We start from the raw sequence: 21,431 nt of genomic DNA, 5'->3' as shown, positions 1-21,431 counted from the left end.
TAGTGAAGATTATCTGAAGGATAATTTTTCTAGTCAACCAAATGTAAGTACGGAGATTTTATACCCATTTTTTGTGGTTGTGATGTCTGTGAATTGGTGATGCAGATGTGTGGTGACTCTTGATGGATGATTTTCTTCTTCTCCCAGCCCTCAAGGAAACCAGGCAAATCAAAAGTATCTCCTGCTTTTTTTTTTCTTTTTGTCCTCCAGCATCACCAACCTGAAGTACTGGGGCCGCTGTGAACCGATCACTTCTAAGACACTACAGCTTCTCAATGACCTCTCCATTGGATATCCTTTTTCCAAGCTGGCTTCTGTGCACAGCAGGAACTGTGGCTTGCCACATTCTTAGAAATCATGGCCTCCTGCTCTTTCCACTTCCATTTAGTTTTTATATGTGCTCAGGTATCCTGCATTCTCCTGGGAGCCAAAGGCAGCACCCATACAGAATCGAGAGATAATTCCAGACGCCAAATGTGAGCCACCCCACGACAGTTTCTGCAGATTTGTCCCTGGTTATCTCTAAGATCCAGAAACACCCAGCAGATCAGTATACACTCTGTAGCCAATATTTTTGCATCCTCCCTACGCAGAGTCCATCTTGATTATCTGTCAGCCTTTTGGTAGAAGCCACCTGATTACAAGCTCTGCAGTAAAAGTAGTGGCTGCACTCCTTCTTGATTGGACTGTCTGCCATAAAGTTTGAATTGCTGAGACAGACTTCCACCAGCAGGGGTCTGCAAGAGACTAAACCCTATAAAAAAGAGTTACTTTGGGGCGCCTGGATGGCTCAGTGATAGAGCCACTGCCTTCGGCTCAGGTCATGATCTCAGGGTCCTGGAATCGAGCCCCGCATCGGGCTCTCTGCTCAGTGGGGAGCCTGCTTCCCTCTCTCTCTCTCTCTGCCTGCCTCTCTGCTTAAAAAAAAAAAAAAGAAAAAAATGAGTTACTTTTTTCTCAGTCATCCCAAAGATTGTACATAGCTAGTACCATTCTAAAATGCATAGGACAGAACTTTATTCACCACACACAGTGGGTGCCTGAGGCAGGGATTTAGGGCTTAATTCCCTGTTAGAAGCACTAGTGAGAAGCTACCCTAGAATATTCATGATTCTTGGGAGAAACTGCTGGGTTTTATCTCTTTTCTTACAGATGGGAGTTTGGAATGGGTATTCTGTCATTGATCAGTTAAATACCACTTAGAAGAGAACACATCTTTTTTGGCAGGTGTCATATTCGAGTGTTTAAGGAAAATAAGAGAATCTGGGTATGGAAGTCAAAGGCAGGAAAGAAGCTGCTTACTTTATCCTAGAAAGCCGCATTCTGCATTAGAGATGCCTTATTTGCACACACTTTCCTTGACCTTCTCTCTTTGTCTTCACGTACAGCAGTGTAAGGAAACTGGTGAAGCTTAGTGCGGTACAGTTCATGCTGAACAATCACACGGTGAGTGCTTCACTCCTCTTCCCAGCTCTCCTCTCCTGCCAGCCACACGTGCTTCCTCTGCAGCCATACACAGGAGATGTTCTCAGTTGAGGCCCACAGTGCCTCCCCAGCCAGAGACTGCTCCCTGACTCCCTTCACACCGCCAGATCACACTCCATGGACATCTGAGTGGCTCCCTGAGAGCCGGGTGATCGGGGTTACGATGACACTGCCTACAACTATTCATGCAAAGATAAATTCGTTGTAGACAACAGCTCATACTCTTAAGAATGACAAGATAGTGAAGTGTGTAAACCTGGCGATTCACAGACCTGTACCCCTGGAGATAAAAATATATTATATGTTTATAAAAAATTTTTAAAAATAAAATTAAAAAAAAAATAAAAGAATGACAAGATAGCCATTAGCTTGAAAAGGCTCAGTAACCCTGAAATTCCTGGCTTGCCTATGCCCATGCTTTACCTTTTTAACTTGTCTTCTTTTCTTTGAATAGAGCGAGCACTTTTCGTTTCTGGGCATTAACAATCAGTCCAATCTGACAGACATGCGGTGTCGGACTACGTTCTACACAGCACTTGGGCGCCTCCTCATGGTGGATTTAGGTACTGCAGTAAACCCTCGGCAGTAGTCTGGCGCGGTGTCAATTCTTACTTGAGCACAGAAAACTAGATGTGGGGGAGGCCTTTCCTGTTGTTTCAACAGTAACAGAATTCTCTGAAATAAGTCTGGTTTCACCAAGAACACATCATGCTATCATGGTCCCTGTAACTGGAAGAGAAGAACAGTATGTGCCAGAAGTTTCCTCTGATGTGCAATGGGTTTAAAACCTATTCATATTTCTTCTCTGAAATTTAGAGTCCTAAATGCACCTTGTTGGCCAGGTAAACCCTCCACCCCAAATGAAGGCACAGCCCACCTAAGACCATCAACAGAATCTTCCTTTCACTAGCACTTGTGAGCCCACAGGGCTGAAGAAACTTGCTAGCTCTGCTGTGATACTGGCAGTTTTGGGTCAACTAATGACTGAGACTTAGTGCTGTCATCCTCATTTTGAGCTATTTAAGTTTCATCCTACCACATAACATTACAAAACCTTCTTGCTTTATGGAAGATGGGTGAAAAGAGAAGCATGAAGAGAGCCTCCACAAGCACCCGATTCAAGTATGAGTCTCATCAGGTTCTCATACACCAGACTCAGTCCTTTCTTAGCTGACTGTTAGCTCTCACTTAAGGAGAAGTAGATAAAAATGTAGTGTCTCTGGGTTTGTGTCGAAAAACAGTGTGGACGTCCATGCAATGGATGATTTTTGCCTTCTTCTAGATTAAAAATGATCTATTTACATTTCATTTTGAAATTACTAATAATACCCATGGGGTATATGGTAAATGGGCCTACTTGAGTTATCCTTGGGTCTGTTCGCCTGTCATACTATCTTATCTTCCTTGCATACACAGCTTTGTATTTTTTATACTGAAGTCACAGACTAGTTGTTTCCCTGGCAGGAGAGGATGAAGATCAGTATGAGCAGTTCATGCTCCCACTCACGGGAGCATTTGAGGCTGTGGCCCAGATGTTTAGCACTAACAGTTTCAACGAGCAAGAGGCAAAGGTGAGTCCTTTACCCACTGGTTGACCAGCTTCTGCTTTCTGGCAACCCCTGACAGAGACTGGATTAGCTAGCACTGAAGAAAATAATGCTCATCCGTACATTTTCCACTGATTTCACTTTGTATATAACCTCTTGGACTCCTGGGGTTTTGAGATGGAAGAACTAGTAGACTTATAAAGTCTTTTATTTTTATGCTAAAATGTGTAAATGTGTTCTCTAAGCCGCACTTAGGATTTTTTTGTCTACATTTTCAAATGTAATAACATAGTTATTTCTAACATAAAGTTATTTTATGTTTTCCTATTACATTTTTAATCTCTGTTGTATCTTCAGTGTTATGTTCCCCTTTCATTTTTAATACTGCCTATTAGTGCTTTCTTTTGTTCTAGATCAGTCCTGCCAGAGATGTATTTATAAGTCTTTGCAAAAATAATAGTTGGTTTGTTTTTTTGTTTTTTTGCTTTGTTTAACCTCTTGTATCTGTATTTTCTATTTCATTTTTTTCTTGGGGTTTCTCCATTGTTCTTCTTTTCAGCCCTCCTTTCCTAATGTAAGCGTTTAAAACTATAACTCTCTCTAGGCCTCTAGGTATATCATTCCACATGTTGGTTTTGGATGTTGGTTTTTTTTAATTGTTAAAAAAAACATGTAAAGTAAAATTTACTAGCTTAACCATTTTTAGTTGTACGGTTGAATAGTATTAAGTATGTTAACATTGTTATGCTCTAAGCCTCTGGTTTTTATATGTAACATTTTCATTATCATTCAGTTCTTTGTATTATTTAATTTCCATTAAGATCTCTTCTTAAATGACAGGAGTCATTTAGAAGGCTTTGTGAATTTCCATGTATATAGAATTTTAAAGTTATCTTTAGTTATTGATTTTAGCTTTCAGAATGATTATTTCTTGATTTTGGTCTCCCCATCTTCACACACACCTGTTCTCCTTATCTATGTAGGTCTCTGCACCAAAACCAGAAGACACTAGGCTATTAGTATTTGTAGGACTTCCTCGCAGTGCTCATAATGACACTGAGGCTGAATTACAGTCACCAAATAGCCAGGACTATGGTCCCAAAAATGCCAGGCTTTACCTAATATTCTAAAATTCTGTTTTCATCTTTAGAAAGGCTCTCAGTTTTCTGTCTCCAAATCATCAGGGAAGTCAGAGAGCAACACTACTTTGCCAGCTCTCTCTCCTCTTTATACCAGTGTCTTGAGATAGGCGCCATTCAAAGCTGTTAGTGTGGAGCGCGGAGGTAACTTGAGCTTGAGTACCAGCCGGTTCCAGGGATAACTGAGGGGGATCAGTGAATAGCCACCCTTTCCCCCATCACTTTAGTTCCATACAAAGCAAGTAAAATTTATGAAAAGAACTCTGACCATGAGCTATAAGCATGATCCATGTCTTTGTTACACTTCATGTAATAAGTCTCTAGAGTGGCCATGTCTTAGATTTGAAAATAGCTTATGTATTAGTTTAGGAATAGAACTTCGCTTAAAACAGGCTGTTATGTTAGCAGAAGTGCGATCATTTTTGACCAGTGAATCAGGGCATCCATATGTGCCATGTCCTTGAGCCTAGTGATGACTTAGTTTTTCAAGGCAGTTTAATTGCTGTTCAGGGCCCATAGGACAAGTAAAAGTTCTACTGAGAAAAAGCATTGGATTTGGAGTCTTGATGGTATGAGTCTTAACCCTGGCCCTCTTGCCACCTAGCCTCGTAATGCTGGGCATGATATCTGACCTCTTAGGCTGCAGTCTCTTCTGTAAAAGTGTCCTTTACAGCTCCAGGATTGACAGTCTTATTTCCAGGCACCCCAGCCAGAGGGGCGGGTAACCTGTAGGCTTCTTTGTCCTCCTCCCAGCAGGGTCTGCAGTTGATTTCCTGTGGCACTGGGGCCTTTGTAATTAGTTGTGGGACCAACTTTAGGATATATATTCCTTCTCCCCCTTCTTATGTAAACGTTTTGGCCATTTCTTCTTTTTTTCTAACTCTTCTTGAATCAAGCTTTTTTGCTTTTCCATTTTTTACACAATGAATTATCACATTAGTGTCTTAAAACTTTATCAACCTGTTTTTGCTGTGATGGACCAGGAATCACTGCTTTTTTTGTACATAACAAGCTTCCAAAACTAATTTTCCAAGTGAGAAAGATTGCATCGTAGTGTGGAAGAGATCAGTTCAGAATATCTGGGAAGGAGTATTTGTTGAGTGGTGGAAGAATTTGATTACACATTGGTGAAATCCCCACCAAGTGGTTATAGGTTTGGTTTTTCTTCTATTTTAATATATTTTTGCCTTCTACTACAGCGAACTCTGGTTGGCCTCGTAAGAGACCTGAGAGGGATAGCTTTCGCCTTCAATGCCAAGACCAGCTTCATGATGCTGTTTGAGTGGATGTATCCTAATACAGACCAGGAAGGCCTGCCACTGAAAGCCCTAACTGGAGTGCGGATGGGTGGTAGAGTCATCAGGAAAGGGAGAGGGAGGGGGAGGATAAAGGAGGCAACGAAGGCGAAGGGTTTCCCCAAAGACCTGCCCTGTGTCTTGTTAGCTGCCATTCACAGTGGCTTAATGGCAGAGGGCTCCCTGCTTGGGTCAGACAGGCAAACGAATGAGGTCGTTTCCCACATTCTGTTCTGGGTCCCAGGTATAAATGCCTGTGGAACTGCTGCACATGAAGTTTGCTACAGTCAGGAGAAAGAGACATTTCAATCTGCCAAAAAAAGATAGCTTTCCTAGGAATGAGAAAGTCTGACCTTGAATTCATAACCTTGAACAAATCCTTTGAAAGCTGAGTGCCTCTGTTTCTCCAATAGTTATATAACAGAAATAGCTTATTTCCTATCGTGTCACAGAAGGGAAAAGAAGATAAATTAACAATGTGAGACACATTATGCTCTTAGGGACCAAGTCATTATGTAAATGGAAGTGCATTATTAGATGCTTGTTACAATTTCAGCAGCATACAGTCACTGTAGCACCTTTGGGTGAAAAAGACTACAAGATTAGCAAGCAGGAGACAGGGAGGTGGAGACTTTCATTGGACAGTTTGTGCTTAACCAGCGCAGGGAAATTACTTTCAGTTCGATACCTTTCTGGATTTAGAATTCTTCCTTAGCTTTTCACTTACAGATACCCATCCTACATGCCAATTCTCCAGCGGGCAATTGAGTTATGGTACCATGATCCAGCCTGTACCACTCCTGTTCTCAAGCTGATGGCTGAATTAGTTCATAACAGGTAAGCCGGATGAAGATTTTCAAAAGATACAACTGCCCTTTGATCTAAGATTCTGGAACAAGAGAATTTATCTCGTGTTTGGGCAGATTGTAGAAGATAGTAAGATTCACTGCTTTCAGAATTTGAAAAACGTCTCTAAAAGTTAATGTGTATATGTTTTTGTTTGTTTGGAAGAAGGGTGTTCCAGCCGCACAAAATCATAGCTGCTTCAGGAAGTAAGTCACTTTGGAAAGAGTCTTAAGATAACCCATTTTTACGAGAGGTGAATCTGGCAACCTGTACTCCAATTTCCCTGCCCGTATATAAAAGTTGACATTTAGTAATGGTGTCATGTCCACCACGTTTCAAAGTTCACATTTCAAAAAAGACAATTGAGAGTGAGGCCAGACGTATATGAATAATCCATTTTTAAGAAAGGTGTCTGTTTGGCAAAGTGCAGCTGGATGGGTAATGATTTACTTAAGAAGAAAGTAAGGCAGACTTCCAAAATACCAAATCTTAAATTTGCCCAAGAATTTAGGGATGGAAGAAGAGAAAAATCCACCCCGTTGACTTCGCTAGAATTGCGGGTCCGTGTATCTGCCCCTCATGGCACTCCTGAGAGAAAATTCTTTTTTTTTTTTTACGATTTTATTTATTTGTTTGACAGAGATCACAGGTAGGCAGAGAGGCAAGGAAGCAGGCTCCCTGTGGAGCAGAGAGCCCAATGTGGGGCTTGTGTGGGGTATCGATCCCAGGACCCTGGGATCATGACCCGAGCCGAAGGCAGAGGCTTTAACCCACTGAGCCACCCAGGCGCCCCAAGAGAATTTTTTTTTTTTTTTTAATTTGATAGAGATCGCAAGTAGGCAGAGAGGCAGGCAGAGAGAGGAAGGATGGCAGGTTCCCTGCTGAGCAGAGAGCCTGATGGCGGGGCTTGATCCCAGTAACCCTGAGATCATGACCTGAGCTGAAGGCAGAGGCTTTAACCCACTGAGCCACCCAGGCACCCTGAGAGAATTAATTTTTAAAACTACTTTAGTGAGAGGGTAGGTAATACTCAACGAGCCTAGAGCCTCTACTCTCTGCCAGCCACTTTCCTAGCTGTTGTGCCAGACAAAACCCTCTCCCCTCTTAGATGTTATGTTCTGGGAGAACAAATAGTAAAACAAGCATGGAAAATCATTTCAAATAGTGATAAGTGCTGTGAAGACAAAAGTTAATAAAACAGAGGAATTGAAGGTGAGGAGGGTCAGAGAAGCAACCTGTCAGAGAAGGTGATATTTAAGCTGGGATCTGAACGACAAAAGAGACTCTGATAGCCCTGCAAAAATTAAGGAGAAAGAGCATTCTAAACTGTGAAAACAACTACAAAAGACCACCCTTCGTTCCAGAGGAGCCTACAGCTGAAAACAGCTACAAAAGATCTCAGACGGGATGAGCTCACTGGGACTGGAGACAGGAAAATGCACTGGTTGGAGCCCAGTGGATGAGGGAGGCCATAGGAGGGGAGGAGTCAAAGGCAGGTGAAGCCCAGCCCTGTGGTGACTTAGTACAGCAGCAGTGAGGAAGGCACACACGTTCTCGTGCCAGCGGGAAGCTGCCGAAGAGTTTGAGGCATGGGATCACAGGGATCTTATTGACAGTACTGAAAGATATCCCTCTATCACGTGAGGAAGGAAACTCTAAAGGGGCAGTAGTGGAAGCAGAAGAACATAGAGGAATTACATAGATTCAGGGCATGTTATGTAGTGCTAGACCTTGATGGATCCAACGTGGGGAGGAAAGGAAAGAAGGGTCAAGGAGGATTTCTGAGTTTGAGGCTTTAACCAACTACAGTCAGTAAAAGTCCCAACTAGCAGCTCATTAAAAGGTGGCACAAAGCAAAGAGGGGCTCTGGTTCAGGGAACAGTCAGGAACCCAGAGCTCAAGCTGTTTAAAACACTTGTCTCCCCCATTTTCTCTAGTAGCAGCACCAGTCCCTTCACCTCTTTCCTTCTTATCAAGGGGTACCCTCCCTTGGTTGCCACTGAAGCTATAAAGGTAAAGGCCGGTTAATGTCTAAAGGGCTGATTGAGTACTTCTAAGAAATGACTATTGCAAAAGCCATATTTTAACCAAAATGGAGAATTTTAAGAGAGTAGTTTCATCTTCTGCCTCACTTCCATTTCTTCTAAATGTTTTCAGTTTGAGAAGCAGAACTTGAGTCTAGCATGTCAGTCTTCAAGATAGAAGCTCTGTCACTGACTACTACCTTTGACTTAGTTATTCTGCATTAGGATAGGTAATCTGCACATCTTCGTGCAAAAAGAATCACCCAGGGTACTCAGATGAGAGCCTGAGTACTGCAGTCTTCCAGCAGCATACCTCTGACTTTCTCTGCCTCTCCGTTCTCTGCTCAGATCCCAGCGACTACAATTTGATGTCTCTTCCCCCAATGGCATCTTACTCTTCAGAGAAACCAGCAAGATGATAACAATGTATGGTACGTGCTTTAGAGGAGGATAACCCCGGGAGGGAATTCCAGCTCAGTCACCACACTGTATGCAGTGTAGGCAAGCCCTGGCACCAGCCAGGATGGTATTATAAGGCCAGCTGGCACAGAGGGCCTCCCAGTAGGAGGGTTGAGCTGATGACCTAAACTATCAGTAATAATGTGGTTTTATACATGTATATGTCACATGTCTGTCTACTCAGGCAATCGCATCCTGACACTAGGAGAGGTCCCAAAGGATCAGGTCTATGCACTGAAGCTCAAGGGCATCTCCATCTGCTTCTCCATGCTGAAGGCAGCCCTCAGTGGGAGCTATGTCAATTTTGGAGTCTTCCGTCTCTATGGAGATGATGCCCTGGACAATGCTCTCCAGACCTTCATCAAGCTGCTCCTCTCCATTCCCCACAGTGACCTCTTGGTAAGCACTAAGCTTTGTTGACAAGATCTGAGCCCCTCATCGTATTCAGGTGTTTCTGTTTTGGGGTTTGGCTTTTTGGTTGTTTTGCCTGACACTGTGGTTGAATGTTTCTCTGGAGAACTATAAACTAACTCTAACTAGCTCTTTTGTCTTCCCATCTGAAGGGAACTGAGCTGTTTTAAGATCTTGCTCCCTTTTGGGGTGTCCAGATGGCAGAGTCAGTTGAGCATCCAACTCTTGTTTTCGGCTCAGGCCCTGATCTCAGGGTCATGAGATCAAGCCCCATAGCAGGCTCTGCGCTCAGCGGGGAGTCTGCTTGAGATTCTCTCCCACTCTTATTTTCATTTCTTAGAAGTACTAAATCCCTCTCGTGCTTTCTCTCTCAAATAAATAAATCTTAAAAAAAAAAAAAAAGAAAAAGAAAGTCTTGCTCCCTGCATATTGAGGTGCACAGTGCCTAAGCATTTTTTTGTCCTCTTCTCCTACAGGACTATCCCAAGCTCAGCCAGTCTTACTATTCACTACTGGAAGTCCTGACCCAGGACCACATGAACTTTATTGCAAGCCTGGAACCTCACGTCATCATGTATATTCTCTCTTCCATTTCTGAAGGACTTACTGCACTTGGTGAGCACCTGGATTGGTTGCTTTTTACCTCTTAACAGAAAGAGAAGATTTTGCTCTTGTATCCAAAAGTGTATGTTTGTGTGACTCATGGATATATTCTCATCCAGAAATACTGACCCTATCCTGAGGACCAAGCACTGTGCTAGGCACTAAGGATACAGTAATTATTAATAACCACAGCCCTTGTCCTTTAGGAGCTTTTTATTTCGTAGATGAAACAGGTAGATAAGTGCCTGTTTACTGCACTTCCCTACTTCCGCACCACAGTGGGGCTGAGGAGGGAGTGCTGTGAGAGCTGTGAGGAAGAACACCTACGCTCCTGGTTTTGAGCAAGTGGGGTAAAACAAGGCTAGCCAAAAGCACTGATGAAAAACCATGGGCCAGAAAGCTGCACAGGCGTTAGCAGGTTAGTGGGGAGACTTCCTAGCAGGAGGAACAGCAAGTACTAGCACCTGCAGGCAAGAGAGAGTCCGGAAGGCCAGATAACTGACACACCGGTACAGAGGACCCACTGGTACAGGGGAGCCCCAGGGAGGTGGGCGGGACAAATCCGAAGACCAGGCAGGGGCCCTTATGCGCTAACCCGAGGACAGAGGCTGTGGAAGGCACTCCCACAGGCAGCTGCATGGGTTTTTCCTCCTCCACCTGGCTCCTGCCAACCCTTTTGTCCTAGGCTACCTTCAACCTGTCTCAGTAGGTATGCAGGTATTCACAAAATACATTTTTTTATATTAAGCTGAGCAAAACAAATAGGAAGATTAAGTCGACTGTAAAAAATCACAATATATTGCAAGTGCACACAGAATGACTTTTGGATTAACTGCTGTGGTGAGTTACACCTCCGTACCCCTGCTTTGATTGGCATTGACGTCCAGCACGGTGCAGACCCATACCTGGGACAGTACAGCCAAGGGCTCCGACCCTGCTCTGTTTTCTAGCTTCTTGAAAATTGAGGGACCTCTATGTAAACAGAAACAGAAGGGTTGACTCTTTTAAGGGCTCATCCATTTGTCCTCTGGCTTGTGCCTCACCTCATCAGAGCTCTGTCTGCAAGCTGTGCTGCGGTGTCCCCTTTGTAAAATGTGTAGACGAGTCTGCAGCTCCCCCACCCCCAACCAGGCCCGCCACGCTCCCGGCAGAATGCTTCATAGATAAAGGATACGGTACCTCTAACAAACTCGAAATTTCAGGAGGCTGTATGAAGCTGGCTTTAATGGCCTCCCCCAGTAACTCAGACTTTTGGATTCTTATCACACCTTGTCCAGTTTGAGCAGTGTGATCTGGAGGCAATTCATATAACCTCTCCAAACTTCGGTTTATTTGTTAAAATGGAACAACTACCTCCCAGAGTTCTCAAGAGGATAAATTAGAGATAATATCTATAAAATCATTAGCATAATATCTGGCACAATAGAAGTACTTGCTGTATGTAAATTATTCACTATTTTTTATGAAGCAGAAGACAGACATCTACACCACATTGAGTCAGTAATGTCAATATTATTAATGCATGTTGTCTATTACCACATGCTCACTTTCAAACTTAGAATTGGACCTTGTTATATGATGAGGGTGAGAAGTCAACAGAAAGCACCCAAGCACAGGCCTTGTCTGAGCTGGGGACAGTTCCCTGTCTGCCGGGGTACTTCTACCTCTTCTACCTCTGCCTCTACTGGAGCTCAGCTAACTGCAGTCCCTTAGCTGCCCACGTCACCATCAGCAGCTCCATACCCCTGCTGAATTCACCCCTGCGCTCTTTCTTCCAGACACCATGGTATGCACAGGCTGCTGCTCTTGCCTAGACCACATCGTGACATACCTCTTTAAGCAACTGTCACGGAGCACCAAAAAGAGGACGACACCCTTGAACCAGGAGAGTGACCGCTTTCTGCATATCATGCAGCAGCATCCAGAGATGATCCAGCAGGTAAGGAACGTGAACATCAGGCGGCCGTGTGGGGGTCCTGCAGTGCAAGAACCTCTCTGAGAGAGGAAAGGGCAAGCAAAACGGGGAGTCCTATCTCACCAGCCTCATGTTGCCGAAAAATTGTTCATGTCTTAAAATTGCAATGGATTTTGAGTTCGCTGTAATCATCAGATGTTTTAAAGATCTGGAAAAAAACAAGTTCTGAATTGCTTTTCTAAGTGTCACACCAACCCCTGAGCCTTGGACATGACCTCCTTCTACAACAATGGCCAGGCTCACCCGTTGCTGTAAATGGAACGTGAGTTAGCAGTTTCCAGTTGTAAAGCTTGTACTCCCATTTGCAGAATGGGAACAAGAATACAGGATAAAAGGAAATAACTGACCACACAGAGATCAAACCATATGTTTGCCATTGCTTTATTTGTGTGAGGTATCTTTCTAGAAGTAAGATTTGCAAAAATATACTAGATAAAAATAGATCAGGAAATGGGATGGATGGAATTATTTAGCTTTTAGCGACTAGTTAATTTTAACCAATCTCATCTTTGTCTGCATTGTTCTCTAAAGAAACACTGAAATAATTCACATTCGCATCATATTCCCAGAATATTACAAAGCTGTCTCCTCTGAAACAAGTACCTGGGAGCTGTAGTGTAAAGGGATTTTGCCTACTCTGATCACTGTTTAACCCATCCCATTCCCCACAAAAATCAGGGTGAACATGGAAGATCTGTTTTTAAAGGAATTGTCAAACCATTTAAAGAACAGGACAGGAAATACCTTAGAAAATTTAAGTTGTAATAGATTATTAAAATAAAACTTCATAATCTATTTGCCTGGTTTACCCTAGACAGAAGAGGCCTTCAACCCAATGAACTCTTCTGTTTAGAATCTATAAGTCTGTCTCCTGTAGCTATACACTAGATCACTGCCTCAGATTCTGCATTTCCAGATGCTGTCCACGGTGCTGAACATCATCATCTTTGAAGACTGTAGGAACCAGTGGTCAATGTCACGGCCCCTACTTGGCTTGATACTACTTAATGAAAAGGTAAGAGAGCCAGCTCCTTGGTGCCCAGAGCCAGAACCATGGGTAAACACATGTTTGGCTATCATTTTCCAGGGCACTGTGAGAAACATTATAGGAACGCCCCACGATGGTGAAACAGAGGAGAAAACAGCCCATTTTCTGAGCATGTACTGTTCATGCCTTGAATGGCACATAATCACTGAACTGTTAGAAGTCAACATGTGTGGCAATTCAGATAAAGGATGAGGAAGTGTAACCAGGAGAGAGTATACCTGGAGAGCAGACCACCGATGACCTAAATTCTAGTTCCTGCTCCACCACAAACAAGGAAGTCTAGAGATTCCTGTAGAAGAACCTAGATCAGTGGCACCTGGCTGACTCAGCTGATAGAGCATGTGACTCTTGATCTCAGGGTTGTGGATTCAAACCGCACATTGGGTGTAAAATTACTTAAAATCCTTTAAAAGAAAAAAAAAAACTCTGATTTTTAAGTAAGATGAACATACATGGTCTTGGAAATAGTTACAAACAAGGTACCCCATTTGGGTAGGTAATTCCATGTCTTGGAGAACATCCCTTCAGTCCTGCAGATGAGGGAGGTCTAATCCCTGTCTCCTCTCCTTACCCTTTCTCACTCTTTGCCCCATAGTATTTTTCTGACCTAAGGAATAGTATCGTGAACAGCCAGCCACCAGAGAAGCAGCAGGCTATGCATCTGTGTTTTGAAAACCTGATGGAAGGGATCGAGCGAAATCTTCTTACGAAAAACAGAGACAGGTGAGTGTAGAGGCCCTTCCGAGAAGTCCTAAGCAATTTTTCGAGTCATCGAACAGGGGAGACTCCTTGAGACTCATCTAGAGACCATCTCAAAGCAGTGCTGTCTGTAGAAAAGCAGGCCGTGTACTTACCTTTGAACCTTTTAGTAGCCACACTAAAAAGGGTAAAAAGAAATGGACAAAATTCATTTTAATATACTGTATTTAACATATGCAGATAATATGTAATCCGTATTTTAAAACTGAGAATTTTAACATTCTTTTTATTGTACTAAGTCTGCAAGTTCCTGTGTATTGTATACTTAACAAGGCATCTCAAGTCAGATGCTAAATATTCATTTGAAATACTTGATTTGTATTAAGACTTCATAAAATGTACAGTTGACAAAGTAGATTCCCATATTCAGGTATACCAGACATTCTTAGAAGTTGTCTGGTTGTCAGCTGAATATCAGGCTTTTTTGAATCAATGTTTAAGTCTTATTTAATTTTAATTAATTAGAAAAATGGCATTTTAATTTAAAATTAAGGTACATCAGGGAACTGAATTTGAACTTACAGCTAATATGCATCAGTTCCTTGGTTGCACTGGGCACATTTCAAGGGCTCAGTGACCCTGTGGGGCGAGTGGCTACCATATTGGACAGCACAGCACTATACCACAGGTCTCCGGCATAAAGCATTAAGTCAGCTTCATTCTCTTCATGCCCTCACTTTGGAAGGGTTACTTCCCACCTCTGTCAGATGCCTTTTGTTTTGCCATGAGCCCATGGTGGCCCTCAAAGCCCCAGATTTGACCAGATCTCAAGGTCTGCCACAGGGTTATCACGTTGAAAGGGTTGGAGAACTAGTCCAGCTTTCCCTTAAGGTCTGAAGACTGAGGTTAACTGACCTTAGAAACAGATTCATACATTCTGCCCCTCAGTAGCTGCTTCTCTGCCAGAAATGTTTTAGGCCAAGAACTTTCCCCTCCACACTCCTCCCCCAACCTACATGCATCCCCTCTGCAGGTTCACCCAGAACCTGTCGGCATTCCGTCGAGAAGTCAACGACTCGATGAAGAATTCCACTTATGGCGTGAATAGCAATGATATGATGAGCTGACACCTTCTCGGACTCTACCTGTACAGAGCAGCGCCCCTTTGGTCTGACCCAGAGGGGCAAACAATTACAAGGGAGAGGGCCTGGCTGACCCTGGCTCCCTCCTCCAGGGGTGTGGGGAAAATGGCAAAGTCACCTGGCTACTTCCCCAGGGAATAGGGGTGTGAATGCACTCACTAGGGGGCAGGGCGCTGCTGGTTCCTGGGGGGTTGGGTGGGAAGGGTGGTGGGAGGAGATAGAGACACAAATGTGTGAGACTCCAGCCCCTCCTCCTGGGGCCACCCCAGGGGGTGGGGGGGGGATCCCCCAGTGTCCTGCCACAACCTGCCTTGTATAAACATGTACATTTTTTCATAACATTTTGAACAAGGTTTATATTGACTCAAGTTTAAAAACAAAAAGTGTGACTGAAAAATTTTTACAGAGTCTAGTGCACCAATGCTGATGTGAGGGGTTGTGTATGCGAGTGAGGAAAAAATGTGTATTCTGGTGGCCTGAAGCTTTACTGGACGAGGATGTGTGAACGTGCAGAGATATATTTAGTGACACAGTGTAGAGAGGCAAAAAAAAAAAAAGTAAAAATTCCAAATGTATATTTTTTCTTATTGCCCTTTCCTTTCCCCCCAAATTATCACTTCCTGTTACTGTATTACCCTTGTTATTAGGAACTCTAAGCCATGTGGAGCACCATCCTTCCCCTTCAACCATAGATGCTGCCCTAGGTCCCGTGGCCTCTTGCAGTGACAGCTAAAAGTGTTTGGTGTTCTTAGCTTCATCCTTTCTCCCACTTTGCTTATTCTCATCCTCAGACAGATGCCTCTTGCTTTTACAAGTCGGATGTAACTCTGTGATTTAGGGTTCTCAGTCTCTGTAAAGGTAGAGACCAGAGAGAAGGAATTGAGCCCTTTGCTCTCTTGGTGAGCGATTTGGAGGAGTCCACCAGAGGCCTAGCTGCGTGGCCAATAACTTTGAGTCTTCCCCAGCCCTTGAGGCAGTGTGTGTGGATGTGTGTGCGTGGATATTTATATACATACCCTGCACTCGTGAATGTATGAACTGGAGGGAGTTCCTGCAGTGGAGGGGTTCTTAATAACAAGGTCTGCCTAGCATGAAGTATTTAACAATCTCCCGCCCCCTTAAAAATATACATTTTTATAAAATGAAAACCATAATAAATGTTTTGAATATTAAAAAAAATTAACCTACAGAAGAAAATTAATGGAGAAAGCTATTTGCCTTGTACTTTTTCCACAATTGCTGCTGCTAGTTGTACGCATCTCTAGTTCAGCTCTTGCCCATGGGACACTCACCAATTAGGTTTTATCTTTATTTCTCTCCTCTACCCCCCAAAACAAGCCTGTTAATTTTTTTTTCCTTCTCCTCTGGCGACTGTGTGGTGAATCCTTTATTGCGTGATCAGGTTGCGGATAGACTTGTAAGGGTGTTTGCTGCATACAGTGTAAGCATTGTGACCGCCAATAAACTTCAATGGTTTCTACTGACCTGGCTTCAGCGATCAAGTCTAGTGTGTCTGTAGGGACATGTCTCACTCTAAACACACAAAGATGTTTGAAACATGCATTTGTAAGAGCCAGTGGATGACAGGTGCCTCTCACCCTTGCAAAATTAGCTTCTCATTCAATTAAGTCTGACTTCATTTATTTTAAAAATACGATTGTTCTAATTGAGACAGATAGAGGTATAATGCTACTGTGTCCACAGCTATAAAGGTGAAGCCACGCTACCTCTTCTAGGTAATAACATGGCAGCCGGCAGAGAAGTAATAATTGCAGAAAGCCCAGTTTTGTGTTAATTTTTTTTTTTTTTTTTTAAGATTTATTTGTTTAAGAGAGTGCACAGACGAGCAGAGGGAGGCGCAGAAGGACAGGGAGAGAAGCAGTAGGGAGTAAACATGGGGCTCAATCCCAGGACCCGGAGATAATGAACTGAGCCAGAGTCAAGTCTGATGCTCAACTGACTGAGTCACCCAGGTACCCCTTTGTTAATTTTCTGACCTCTGCTCCTCTTATGTCGGCTTGGCTTCATTCACTAGACCCTGACAAGTTCAAGGATAAGTTTTTTCCATATACTACTTTGCAGGCCTCATGGGCCAGAATTATCAAATGAAGAAAACTAGTTAATGAGGACTATTTCTCCTCCCCATACTGTGTAGTATCTAGTTAGAACTTAATCGCCAGTAACATTGTAACTGTACCTTGATGTGGATTTATATCCAATGAATCACAGGCTCTAGAATGCTATTTAAAAAAAAAAAAAAAAAGATTTATTCACCTTAGAGTGTGTGTGCAAGTGGGGGGAGGGGCAGAGGGAGAGAACCTTCCAGCTGACTCCCTGTTTGTACGCACATGAGATCACAACCTGAGCCAAAACCAAGAATCAATACTCAACCGACTGAGCTACCAAGGAGCCCTTAGGTGCCAGTCTTGCTCACCTTATCTAGATATCCTACTACCTTTGTTCACTGTTTCATTGTGGGGACTGTCTTGGTCCTAAGTTATTTTGAAGGCAAAAATTTGTATTCTCATGGCCAGAAGGCATATAGAATTGAGTCATCTTGGCTAAATCGGCCTCTGAGCCTAAGAAAAATACAAAGTGTCAGTCTTCATTAATATGCAAAGCACTCTGGTCACATGCCCCAGTGACCTGAAACTGTAATTCTGTAGTAAATAAGATTAAAAAAAAAAAAAAACTTTCTCACAGGTACTTGAAGAAGAACCCCCCTGTCCCCCAAATATCTTGAGATGCTGCTTGATCAGCAAAACCCCAGACCACTCCTTTCCCTTCCACAAAAGCAATTTCAGAAGCAACAAATTCACCATAGATGGTGGCCTCCTTGGAGCAGCCCTGTGTGCAGTCCTGTCATGACAAACCGCAATAGTTAAAATCTACCATAACCACATCAGACTTTTTAAACAATGTAGCTGTTCTTTTTTTTGACAGAAGAGGGGGCACCCAAAAAACAGCCAAGTAGGAAAACTTTTTCTGGTCAATTTACCAGCAATTTAACATGATCCATCCTTTAAAAAGCTAGTTATCTTTAAACATTCGTTTCCCCCAAGAAGTCATGTGGAGGTTTTATTCAGTTAAAACAAGAGTCAATTGGTTTCTAGGCTGTCCCGGGTACTGTGCTAATCAAATCAAGTTGTCTTTAGACAGTGTTCCCTGACACAGACTGTCTTATGTAGACAAAACAACTAAAGTCTTTGTGGCAGATTACTAAGTTGAATTATGCATGCACAGGGTTCTTTTGGGGGTTGGGTTTTGGTTTTTGGTTTTTGTTTTGGTTCTGTTTTTTTGTTCTTGTTGACTCTGCCCAAATAAGGGTTCATCCCCACTGAAGTGTAAATCAGACAGAGGAACAAAAATTTGGTCCTGAGTCCATTTTTTACATTTTTAGATTTTAAGACATAACGACTTTCACCCAGTTGTTAATTTTCTAATGACAACTCACAACCTACTAAGAAATAAGAGTTTTATATTCTTGAAACATGAACTTATTCTTAAGAATTTGTGGGGATTTTTTCCTCCCAAGTAGAAAAATGTTCTAGCACCTTATGAAATTTCAACCACTTGCAGACACAGACAACTTTCCAAAAATACTCATGGTCATGAGGTAACAGAAATTGAGTGTAGAGAGCCAAAGTACCTCTCTGTATCCTGTTTGCGACCAGCCAGCACTTCCCTCACCCACGATTTTTGGCTAGATCTACAAACACACCTAAGTTGCTTTCTAATGCTGCCAAAGTGCCAGAACAAAAAAAGGAAAGCAAAGATTACAGGGAAACTGCAAAAGCCATATATCTGACAGTAAGGCCCTGAAAAATGTAACTGGTTATAACTTTTAAAGTCCTACTTTAGATATTTCAAAAAATAAACTTGAGGGACGCCTGGGTGGCGCAGTTGGTTGAACGACTGCCTCCAGCTCAGGGCGTGATCCTGGAGTCCCGGGATCGAGTCCCACATCAGGCTCCCAGCTCCATGGGGAGTCTGCTTCGCTCTCTGACCTTCTCCTCACTCATGCTCTCTCTCACTGTCTCTCTCTCTCAAATAAATAAAAAATAAAAAAAAAAATCTTTAAAAAAAAAAAAATAAAAAAATAAACTTGAAAGGATAAAAATGTACATACCAACCATAGTCAGTACAACTGCCAAGTAAGTGCTAGGTGATATCTTAGAATTCTTGCCTCTCTAACTTGTCTCCAGGGTCCATTACATCTGTCTTGCGTTTTTTAGCTACACTGGAATTCACTGGTCAGCCACTTTGGTGTATTTCAGAACAGTGAGTCAACTAAATAAATTAGCTGCCAGACAGTGGGACATCAGATGAGCAGAATGGAGGATGGGATCAAACTTAGAACATTATCCTCCTTCCCCAGAAAACCCTTATGGCTCTCAGGGCAGCCTCCTGACTACTGTTGTCTGTTCATTCAGCAAATACTTAGAATCTACTTCAGGACAAATACTTTTTTGATGGTCAGCAACAGAGAAGGAAACTCAAAAGCACTCTTTGTCGTAAGATCCCTCAACAGTACAAACTGACTCCAAAACACAGTGAACAGTACCTTGTAACATATTTACAGAAGCACCGTACACAATTATATTTTTAACTGTTTGATAATGATGAAGACAGACTTTATTATAGATTTACACATACAGCATCACCCAATGGGCCAAACCACCCTATTACCAGTTACAAAGAAATGAAAAGTGACAAGAGGGCAATTTCCTAACCTCTGCTACTGGGTAATGGATTAAGTCCATGCATGTCTGGATTCAAGGTTTGGAGGACAACCAAACTCAGGGGGAAAAACTAATTGTCCTTGTGTGATGTCCATAGGGACCACTATACAGAGTCTGATACAGGAAAGGGTGGGCGAATTTAAGAGCAATATTCTCGAAGTCAAAATCCAAGCTTTCACCTCTTAAAGACTGATTATACTGTGCTATGAAAGTTAAGCAAACTCTGGAAGTTGAACTAATTCAACTGGAAAATCAATGAGAATGCTTTTGACGAATATAGCAGACCATTACCGTTTCTATTTATCAGGAAGCCCATGCCCCACCCTTTTAGCACCAGGCAGTCTGAGACAGGTGCCACAAACCAAATCAAGTTACCAACTTTGCCAACCAGGCTACAAACTCTGCAACAGAGCCCTACCGTGCAACTAGACAACTGCTACTACCATCTCTGCCTCCACATCCTACCTCGTGCCTTTTCCCGTCTGCACAACTATCTCCTCTCGGGCTGAATTTCCATGCCCTTTGCCCACCTACCCTTTCCATGACCCGAAGTAGAACCCCATTCCCTCCCTGAAGTCGCTCCCTATTGTCCCTGTCCCAAGTCTTATAGCCTACTCAGGTTTATTTGAAATATACCTAATCCTCACTCTCCCCGCCTCAGCAACCAAAATGTGCTCCTCGCGAGCGCGGACCAGCTGGTAAGGAAACCGTGGGGCTTAAGAGGTTGGACTAATCTGGGTGAAGCCCCAGCAGACAGGGCCCCCGGCTGCCTGGTGTGGGGGAGCTAAACTCAATTGTCTGCACAAGCCCCTACTGAAAGGAAAAGAGCAGAAGTTGCTGACACCACCTCCCTGACCTCGCAACGGAAAAGGTGAAGCATTCCCGCCGACGCGCATTTCTGCCCCAACAAACCGCCGCACCCCGGAAGGGGTTCCGCGCGTTCCTTCCGTCCCCGTCGCGTCTGCGCACAAAGCCTTTTTCGCCCAGCGCGTCGCCTCGGCGCCATCGTTCGTCCCGCCTCCGCCGCCCTGCGCAAGCGCAATCGTGTCCTAACGGCGTTCTCTAGCCCTTGGCTTCCGGGCGGGAGGGCTCGTTCTTGAAGAGGTTTCTGGACTCCCACCCAGCTGTGTGCCTGGTGGGGGATCGAACTCTCGCGTACCGTGGCCTCAGCCAGTATCCGCGGTCGTAATCACAGGCACTGTTCAAGGACTTGGTCCTTGGCTGGGAAGGACTCAGTGGAGTGGGCAAACGGGCTGAAAAGAAGATCGTTGGCGACTCCGTGTACTCTTGGAATGCGGAAGGAGGGTCTCGCCCCGTCCTCCACGTCTAGCCCTAGCAGAACGAGTCATTCGGAAGAAGGCAGGGAGGAACACTCAGGTAGTGCCAAAAGGCGAAGCATGAAACCTTGTACCTTTCTAGAAGCTGCAAAAATAGCACGGCCGGAGGGAAAAGTGTAGCTCAGTACGTGTCAGGTTGAGGGGTGGGGCACAAGAAGTTGGGGTTTGATCCTGAAAGCCTCAAGTTTCAGAGGCTACATCGCAGAGCAGACTAGTGACCAGTCTCGGTTGAACCTGCCAGCTAGTGGGTAATAAGGATTTGAATCAAGACAAGGACTGTTGGGTGAGAGTTGAGAAACATTGGGGAGTTAGGGGGCGGAGCTTGGAATCAACAGACTTCGTTGCATGTGAAGAGGAAAGGCTGGAGGATTCTGATAGGATTCCCAGGTTCTAGAATTGGGCAGCAGCTGAGTCAGGACGGAGGAAGCATGAAACAGTATGGGGATGAGTGCAGAGTCCTCGGTGAGCTTAAATGGAACTCTGATCCAAGGAGACTTCCCTGCTCTTGGACAAAACATCAGAAAACAAGGGGGAACACTTTCCATTTTATAGAACAGACATCTTGCCGAGAGCAAAACCAGACAAAGACATTAAAAGGAAAAAAAAAAAAAAAAGCCTTTAGACTAATATACCTCATAAACGCAAAACATCTTAAAATAAAAACAAATTAAATCCAGGG

General features: G+C 43.6%; 1 protein-coding gene across 2 annotated transcripts in view; it reads left to right on the top strand.

Annotated features, from left to right (window-relative positions):
- XPO7 (exportin 7) overlaps positions 1-16,157 on the top strand; it is a 39,691-nt gene extending 23,534 nt beyond the window's left edge. For both annotated transcript variants that reach the window (XM_044225205.1, XM_044225206.1), the window contains exons 16-28: positions 211-291; positions 1,383-1,446; positions 1,940-2,048; positions 2,950-3,056; positions 5,371-5,459; positions 6,196-6,303; positions 8,685-8,767; positions 8,980-9,194; positions 9,683-9,821; positions 11,588-11,748; positions 12,701-12,799; positions 13,428-13,555; positions 14,565-16,157. In XM_044225205.1, the coding sequence (XP_044081140.1) occupies positions 211-291; positions 1,383-1,446; positions 1,940-2,048; positions 2,950-3,056; positions 5,371-5,459; positions 6,196-6,303; positions 8,685-8,767; positions 8,980-9,194; positions 9,683-9,821; positions 11,588-11,748; positions 12,701-12,799; positions 13,428-13,555; positions 14,565-14,658 (1,477 nt within the window). In that variant the 3' untranslated portion in view covers positions 14,659-16,157. The remainder of the gene's footprint in view (positions 1-210; positions 292-1,382; positions 1,447-1,939; positions 2,049-2,949; positions 3,057-5,370; positions 5,460-6,195; positions 6,304-8,684; positions 8,768-8,979; positions 9,195-9,682; positions 9,822-11,587; positions 11,749-12,700; positions 12,800-13,427; positions 13,556-14,564) is intronic.
- The last annotated feature ends 5,274 nt before the right edge of the window (positions 16,158-21,431 follow it).

The sequence above is a fragment of the Neovison vison genome, chromosome 11, assembly GCF_020171115.1.
Source record: "Neovison vison isolate M4711 chromosome 11, ASM_NN_V1, whole genome shotgun sequence".
Taxonomy (NCBI): Eukaryota; Metazoa; Chordata; class Mammalia; order Carnivora; family Mustelidae; genus Neogale; species Neogale vison.
This window is presented reverse-complemented; position numbering and strand designations above follow the sequence as displayed.